Source organism: Montipora capricornis, chromosome 1 (assembly GCF_036669925.1).
Source record: "Montipora capricornis isolate CH-2021 chromosome 1, ASM3666992v2, whole genome shotgun sequence".
In the NCBI taxonomy this organism is placed as follows: Eukaryota; Metazoa; Cnidaria; class Anthozoa; order Scleractinia; family Acroporidae; genus Montipora; species Montipora capricornis.
This window is the reverse complement of record NC_090883.1, coordinates 44,073,903-44,082,963: the sequence shown is the minus strand read 5'-3', so window position 1 is coordinate 44,082,963 and position 9,061 is coordinate 44,073,903. Positions and strand designations below refer to the sequence as shown.

Below are 9,061 nucleotides of genomic sequence, written 5' to 3'. Positions count from 1 at the left end.
TGGGAAGGTCATTCCAAAGGGGTATAACAAGTGGGAAAAAGGTGCATGCATTGCATTGCGTTGGTGAGAGCAAAAATATGTCTGAACTTATAGGGATGATTGGAACGAGTGCTTCCATGAGCTAAGACGACAGATGGTGGAAATGATAAGTGAGTCCGGTTGTGCACAGCTTTATACATTATGGTAGCGGCGCTTAGATCTCGACGGACTTCAAGAGTGTCCCAACCCAGCGAGTGCTGCATAGAAATACAGAAGTGTTGCATACCAATACAGAAACAACCCTAACCGTTTACCAATGCTAAAATTAGGCCTAAAAACGTCTGTTTAGGCTTAATTAGGCTTAACTTTAGCTTTAATGAATGTTTAGGATTCTTTGTTTTGTATTTCGTTTCGTTTCGCAAAGCCCATCCAAAGTTCTGTAATAATTTGCGCGATAATAAACTTGAGCCCCTAACGGGATTAACTCCGTAACATGTTATAAGATGTTATCTGTGGTTCTGTTTTTAAGTTCCCAGTCACTTTTATCTCCCTGGAAATATTGTTTAAGGGTTCCGTCTCCGTGTTGCTGTTTGTTGATCGCCATCTTGGATAATCAGTCGCACCAGAATGGATTCGAACAAAATCACAGACTTGTGTGGTGAGTCTTTGTGTTTAGAGCATGGATGACGATGACGGCAGCGAAAACGTTTTAAAAAATATTATTTCCCGTTATTGTAATCATTTCTGGCAATTTCTCCAAGTGGTTCGTTACGGAAACTGCTTATCAACGTTCCAAGAATAAAATATGTATGAACGGTGTGGATGTTTGGAGAGAAAATCTGAAACTTATCGTCAGGAGCTCGCGTCCTTCACGCAACCTAAAATTTGATCATTTCACGTCGTTGTCAGGACGATATAAGGGCTAACGACCGCACGACCGGGACGTTCAAAGCCTTTTTTTTGTTCATTAAACCAATTGCTTTGTGACTCTTTGCCCTTGCTTCAGCAGATCATTCCCACTGACTGAGGGAATGTTTGTGATGCAGGTTAAGGCTTCAACGTTTGCTTCAACGTCCTTTCCATTTCGTTGAATGATGTTGAACGATGTTGACTGCTGGAGTGGGCAAACGAACGGTTTCGACACGCTTTTCAACTCATTCAAGATCGATTCAACTTCATTTGAACATGTTTTAACACGGTTTAAAGAGGGGGGGGGGGGGGGAAGGGGGGCAAACGGATTTGACATCGCTGTTCAACAAAATCGAACGGATATGTGTTGAAGCAAATGTCGAAACCGTTTACCCGGGGCTTAGGAGTAGCAAATGATGCTACGAGGTAGTGGAGGCAGTGTGGCCCAGTGGTTAGGGCGCTTGCCTTGAGATCCCGAGATCCCGGGTTCAAGACCCGTTCTGACCACTCGTTGAATTTGATCCTGGTAGTCCATGGTTCAACTTCCCAGCTGCACTTGTAAATAGCCAACTGGTTTGCCTCCGGCCAGTTGGAATTCTTAACAGTTGTTGTTGTTCTGTTCCGTCGTTTCGTTGTGTTTCATTGGCCCTGAAAAGCCACGCTCCGGTCACTTAAGTATATGTATTGTATTGTATGTAGTATGTACGAGGTACACAAATGCACTATATGCTCAACTAAAGTGATGTGATTATCATTATTATCAATACACTAGGACAAATCGTATGAATTCATTTAATAACAAAAAAATGTTTTAACAGAGATGTAGCATAAAACCATGGTATGGAAAATTGTTGCTACAATACGATCAGCTAAACAAGAGCACAAATTGACAAAACCAAAAAAGAGCAAAACAATTGGTATCCTCAGGATCTCATTGGCCGAGCGAGGTTGTTTGATATCCCTGCAGCCAATTAGAATTAGGGCGGCAAATACATTTTCAGCCCGGGCATTTCCCCGTTTGGCTCGCATTAAGGCGCGTTTTACAGAGGTTAGTTTGTCATTTGGCCGCGCTTATTGATAACAATTGGCTGTATTTATATCGGCGTATAATCCTTCTGGTACGAACTTAGGCAGACATTTGTAGTCTGTCCGTTGAGTTCGACCAGATAATGTGTCAACACGAACTTTATACTCTTTTTATAGCTACGCGTCTGAAAGTCGCCTGTCCAAAGATAGCTTAAACAGTCAAGCGCCAATGGGAGAACCAAACGGACAAAATGTATCCAAAACACGAGCTTCAATTCTATTTGCCCTTGTCACACGGCGGCCATATTGTCCCGGGAGACCAAAAAAGCTTAGTTTTACCACGCCAAGCCTCAACCCCCATGGTTTCCACTGCGAGGCTTGGCGTGGTAAAACAAAGCTCGTTTGGTCTCCCGCCGACAATATGGCCGCCGTGCGACAAGGGCGAATGAAAATGCTTCCGAGAGTGAGTGAGGTGGGGTCCCTAAATAAAGTTTTACGCACCAGGAGTTCTCCGTTTGAGCTTGAACTTGCCACCGTTGCACCAAGCCACTGACCAGCCATTTCCTCTATATCGACTTGTTGGCCATTCCAAAGACGAGTTACAGGGACTGTCATGACAAACATTGAAAATTGCATTACGGTACGTCATAAAAATTCCTGTTTTTGATCGAGCTGACATAACCGCAGTGTTTGGGTCAGGCATACGCCTTTGTGATATACTTTTCGCCTTCCGCCCTTTGGCGTTATTGAAATCACTTCGTGACTATTTCAACAATTTTAATATGAAAAGGCTGTGGTAGTTCCTCAAGTATGACACTGTGCGGAACAGCGCTTAATTTAATTAATTCAGGGGAGGGAATGAAAACTTATCTTCAGTTAAGTGCTGACATCCTTATTTGGCTATTTCACGTTGTTATTAGGGAGCTTAAAGGGAGCTTAAGCAACGACAACGGCAACGGCAACGAGAACGTCATCTCAAAATATAAATTTGCGTTGTTTTAATCGCTTCGTGACTATTTCAACGTTTTTAATATGACAAGGGTGTGGTATTTCTTCAAGATGACACCAGTCGGAACGCCACTCCATTTTAGGAGAGAAAATAAAAATTTATCCTCGAGTGCTGACGTTCTTCATAAAACCAAAAACTTGGCTATTTCACGTTGTTTTTTTGTTTTGCTGACGACGGCAACGAAATGGACAAAAGTGAAAAACGCACGTGCAGGGCGTGCAAAGCTATTGTTTTTACCCACTAAATATGCAAATTCCTGACGTTCTCGTTGCCGTCGCCGTTGTCGTTGCTAAAGCCCGCCGCACACTTGAGGAAAGAGCTGAGCAAACTGCCTCGCAAGGCGGTTTGCTCAGCCGTTTCCTCACGTGTGCGGGGAAATTGTGGTGAGAAATTCGCCTCATGAGGCCGTGAGGATATCATATTTTTGGCCTCGCAAGACAAATTCCCCAATGTGTGGGGCCATCGTGAGAATCGAGCTGAATTTGGTTTAATCAAGCAGCCAATAAAAATACATGGCATACTCACGTGACTCCAGCGATTCAGGATGGGGTCGGAGGAAGAAATTCCGACGTCACTGAAGTCACGTGAGAATTCCATGTATTTTTATTGGATGCTTCATTGACCAAGCTTAACTCGATTCTCACAATGGCCGCACACAGTGAGGAATTTGCCTCGCGAGGGGAAAAATATCAAACATGTTTGATTTTTTCCTCACGGCCTCGAGAGGCCAATTTCTCACCAAAAGTTCCCCGCACACGGTGAGAAAACGGCTGAGCAAACCGCCTCGCGAGGCACTTTGCTCCGCTCTTTCCTCACCGTGTGCGGTGGGCTTTAAGCTCCCTATCACGCGATCAGCGTGAACTGTGAAATGGACAGCAAGATAAAAATTGTCTTTCGAGGTTGCAGGCGGCCAGAGGAATCGCCTGATATTTAAGCTAATATTTAAGCTAGGACTTCGGCAGAATCTTGAACATTTGCCAAGGGCTCCTGTATCTATTTTACCGAACACTTCAAAAACACTTACTCCTGTCATCGATGGCGATCACTTCACAACTGGGCCTGTCGGAATTGCATTTGTAAACACTTCCGTATCGATTGCGTTCAGTCGAAGGGGAAGTCTTGTTTCCGACTGGCGCTCCTACCACAACCCTAATAAACAATAAATACCGCAAAATCAAATAAATAAAACAAAAGATAGGCGAGGCATAAGCTTAAGTATAATACTGAACTTTAAGTGTCGCTGCTTTGAAACACTGAAGTGGGGTGTGGAACCGTTAAGTGGACAACGCAAGGACAAACTTTCGTATTGTTGAAGGCATTACATTTTTTGAGTGATTATTTTGCTTTTTCCAATTCCGGTCTAGGAATATGAGCAATGGAATAAAGTTTTTCAAAAGATCGGAAAAGAGACTTAGAATCAACGACATGGACTTGAGTAGGGAACATATCTGTTTACAATCATTGATGTGCCAACCACAGGAACAAAAAAACCCTTTAATTTGTTTCGAAAGCCATCGAGGGTCTGGTTGGCAAATTAATGACAATAGGTGACGTCAACGATATCTTCGCTACACGGACGCCCGTTACTATTTATTACACCAGAAACGCGAATTTAAAATATTCTGAGCAAGCTGCACCCTTTTCCTTGACACTTATAAACATACATACTACTTTTTTTATCTGGTAACGCAAGTTGTAGGAAGGAAACCAAAGAAGGTCGACCTTTGCGCGTATCTTTCTATTTTTAGAACTAACCTTACTTTGACATCAATTTGCATAAATTTGTACAATAACTGTATTCTGATTGACCATTCTAAACAGTGCGTGCAGAGCCGAAGCCTGAGTCGAGTGACTTTCTAGAAATAGAAAGATGCGCGCAGAGAGCTCGGAGAGCTTGTATGGGAGGGGAAAGCTCCTAAAACTCATGGCTTTCTGGCTAAAGGCTGTGGAGCGATGTTTCTCGTGACGTCACCCATTGTTATTAATATGCCAACCAGAACCTAACTGGCTGTTGAAAGTTGAAAGAATGACTTCTTTTGTTCTGTGGTTGGCAAATTTGAATATCAAAATAAATGTGACGTTAATCTTTGTATACAAGAAATATCGCTAGTGAACCTTATCTGTTTAACATAAATAGATTGCTGCGGAGGGTTGCTGACGTCATTGTTTACAATTTGTTTCAACACGTTCCAACACGAGGCATCATGTTATTTACAAATTGACTTCAAAAGGTAAAAGAACTTGTTAGACTTAGTTAAATCTTCAAGCCTTAGGGCGTTGATAACGAGCCAATTATTATCCACGAAAAACTAATAAATTCTTTGGTGGTAAGGCGCAAATGATCTCATACATACATTCTTTGTAAAATTAAGAAATTTCAAAGCATCATTGCTCAGAGATTACCTGGTATATCGTGTTTAAATACGAGATAGCTGATTATATGCACTTTCAATATTCGACTAACGGATTTATAGAAAACGACAACCCTGTTATCGTTGAATAAATAAATAAATTGCTACAGTGGGTTTATTCTCAAAATAAATTGGGTGTGTTCCTTGGGTGACGTCCAAAAAGCGATTTTTCAATATTAGCGTGGAAGTGAAGGTATTTTAATAAAAGGCAAAAATATTCCTGAAGCTGATTGGGATAAAAAACCAAAAGTCAGCAACGTATTTTACAAGCTGCTTACAGCTTCTGCAAACAACATTCCTTTCGTTTCTTCTCGCGGATATCAAAGAAAAAATTTCCCGAACGAAGAGATCAGATGTTTTTTTGCATTTCAGGGGATGACTGTGCTACAATGAGCTTTGCATTGAAATCACGCGGCGTCTTCGGCGATCCCGAATAAAAGCCATCCCGGTTGGTCCTTTTCTTTATGGTGTCATGTTCATTTCTTTCTATGGCCCGGCGAACTGGATGCTCAAAATATCAACTTGTTTAAATTAATAACACCAAACCTAGCTCACACACTAAGCCCTTTTAACAAGAGTTTTGCGTCTACGATTTATCTGCAAACGAATATTTTACACAATGTCCTAGGAGAATTTATCGGTTGTTAAATGTAAATCGTCTAGAAGGTAAAATGGCCGGCAATTTTCCCTCGAGAAGTCGTATATCACGCTGAAGCACGAGCAATTTTTTAGCTAACCACGGAAACCGGAAGTGAACATTTAGCATGCCAAGATGGTGGTCTCGCCCAGATTTTAAAAGCAATCGTAAATATTTTAAAAAGATAGGAAAACACCTCACTTCCGGTTACCGAACGTGGCTCCCGCGTTCGTCACGCACTGTTGAAAAACGATTCGAGTGGGTGTATAAATATCCGTGACTTGTGAATTGCGCTGAACAACATGTATTGCTTTACAATAAATAGCGAAAAGCAAACAAGGAAGCTTTCATTTTAATTCGTGCACAGAAAACTCTTTCAAATGATCAAATTTTTAACATTTTTGCTATTCCCTCAATACAGAGTGCGCCTACGAATATCGAAGCATGTGGCCAATTTAGTAACGTTATTAAATAAATACTACTTTAAAAAGCCATCCGAAAATTGAGTCAATTGACACCGCCTATATTCGGTAACAGCGGCAAAAGAATCGAAAGAGCAAACTGCCACTATTATTGTGAGCTGCAGTATCAGTCTGCCTGATGGACGCCACGCCAGCTGGCTTTTCGTTGTATTCGTGACTTTGTTGTTCATTTCCTTCGCCAGTTCTTTTCGGAAACGGTACATTTCAACGCCTGAAGAGTTCAACCTCAGCGTGGTCTTAAAAGGTTTATTTCCCCTTAACGCTGATTGAAATATACGGCGCGTATTTTGGTTTCAAACAAAAGTAAACGGTCGGTGCAGCGTTTCGAAATTGGATTACTCGAAGACTTAAATGAAGAGCCAATTTTCTAAAAGAAGATTTATACCAGCACGCGATCTCTCCCTCCATTTACACCGCGCAAGTGGCAAACATTTTCCATTTGTCAGAGCTGGTCATATAAAGAAATTAATTTCAAGCCGTTCACCAAACCAAGATTATGTGCCGTCTTTCGAAGCGACCGCCATCTATGGACCTAAAACGACCAACCGTTCAAATAGAATAGATAATTTGACCATCGGCGAGCTGCTCTTTCAGTGTTCTATGCAGTTTTTTTTTTTGGTCCCAATACACCGCTCAAAATTTCGTGCTATGGTAGATTTTATAACCATTGTCTGTAACTTACCAGTTCTCTCCACTGCTTTGTGCATGAAATGTTACCGCATATCCAAAATATCCTCCTGGCGAGCCACTATAAACGACGGAATGTTTATCGTCCAAATTAAAAGTAGAGTGAACTACGAACTGGCAAAACAACAACAGCGCGAAGTAAACGAGACGATGATGTGCCATGATATTCTCGCAAAGCAAAACCATTACGTTTCACCGTCCTTGTACTTTTGCCTTATCTACGAATTTCAAGTGACTATATTGCTCTCATGATTCGTATCTATTTAAATGACCATGCGATGGCAAGTGTGATAAATTATTATTATTAAACCGGAAGTGACGTATTTCTGTCTTTCCTACTTCCTATGACTACTGTGTGACGGAAAGTTGTGAAATATTTGTTACTGCCAAAATGATGCGCTAATACGAACATCACAAAAAGTTGTAAAACATTTGGTTCCTGCCGAAATTATTATTGAATGAAATGTAGATGATTTGGATCATTTTTGGATCATAGGGTAAATATGAAAAAGCTTGCATTGGTGAAGGAAGTTAATATTCAATTATACCTTGTTGATATTAACTCACTTCACAAATGCAAGCTTTTTCATATTTACCCTAAGTTTCTTAACTTTAAACTCAGTAGACAAGAATTTTTGGATCAGTTCCTTCTTTCGTAAAATCATTATTGAATTATCACTATACGGTTTTGTTGTTTTAGCAAGGGATACATCCGTTTTATACGTAGGATCTTTGTATCAAGAAGATCTATTGTCCTTTGTAATAAGTTAGCATTTTGTCACGATCACGTTCAGGAAAACTTGCAGTTCTAGTCAGTATGATCAAGAGGGAATAGGGAGGTTGACCAGAGGACGGAAAACCGGAATTGAACATGCAGTTTCTCCCAGACTTTTAACAGTAGTTTCTCCCAGACTTTTTAACTGATCGTCTCCATGAGGGAAAAAGATACTTTGCAATATAAATGTTGTAGTGTCAAGACAAGTTTAAAAGGAAAATAGCTCACTTTCGGTTAACGTTCGTAGCTCAAAAAGGCCCGTGCCTTAAGCTTTCTAATTAAGTTTTAACGCTATAGCCAAAGCAGACACTGAAGCAAGTCTCACATTAAACCACTCTTACATATGCCGTATATGCTATCGTTTCATTGCTCTTGCATCAGCTGTTGCATGGGAGAGATTTAGTTCAAGGCTTGTTTCCAATAGTTTTTCAGTTTTAATATGTTAATTGTAGTTTTACTTCTGAGTTTTCGAAACCGCCTTGTCAATCGCTTCGCTTCACATCGCTCTATTTCCAAGTATTACAAAGGTCTCAAACGCCTTGCTTGGAATAAATCGAAGTAAATTTTGTCTTGGCCATCTACCGTTGTGAACTTTATTATGGCGAACAACCCTTCGTCCCGTGAGCTGAGTAACGTTCTGCACTTACATCACTGTTGTTACTACCAGTTAATACTAATTTCGAGAATGCAACGCATAGTTCTGCGTGGGAGTTTCAATCATATTCACGGTTGCTGGAAAGGAAGTGTTGGCGGACAATCGGGCTTGGCAAGCTGTAACAATGGCAAAGCCAACAAAGCCAACATACACAATGCAAACGAAGTTCCTTTCGCAACCACTCAAGGGCGGAAGGCATGAATGACTCGTCGTTTCCATGCGTGAACGAGAAGCGTTGCGTGAATTCAGGACGAGCATCTCGCGAGGAAGTAATGTCACCCCTGGATAGGGCTAAATTGCCCACTTTAAAGGAGACTACAAGATATGGTAATATTACAGTTTACGGTATAAAGGGCCTTGTCTCCACACTGCATTCTCAGATTGTTTTCTGATAATACTACTAACTATAATTTAATATCCCTAGGGTTAATACCACGGGTTTCGGGAAATTTAGGCCTGCTCTGGTCAAAGTTAGATAGGAAAATAAGGGA

General features: G+C 41.1%; 1 protein-coding gene across 1 annotated transcript in view; it reads right to left on the bottom strand.

Moving 5' to 3' along the window:
• Positions 1-7,401, bottom strand: part of LOC138045781 (integrin alpha-8-like) — a 45,399-nt gene extending 37,998 nt beyond the window's left edge. The window contains exons 1-3 of the mRNA XM_068892408.1: positions 7,136-7,401; positions 3,948-4,072; positions 2,416-2,522 (exon numbers count right to left, since the gene is read on the bottom strand). Coding sequence (XP_068748509.1) covers positions 2,416-2,522; positions 3,948-4,072; positions 7,136-7,326 — 423 coding nt within the window. The 5' untranslated portion in view covers positions 7,327-7,401. The remainder of the gene's footprint in view (positions 1-2,415; positions 2,523-3,947; positions 4,073-7,135) is intronic.
• Positions 7,402-9,061: the final 1,660 nt, after the last annotated feature.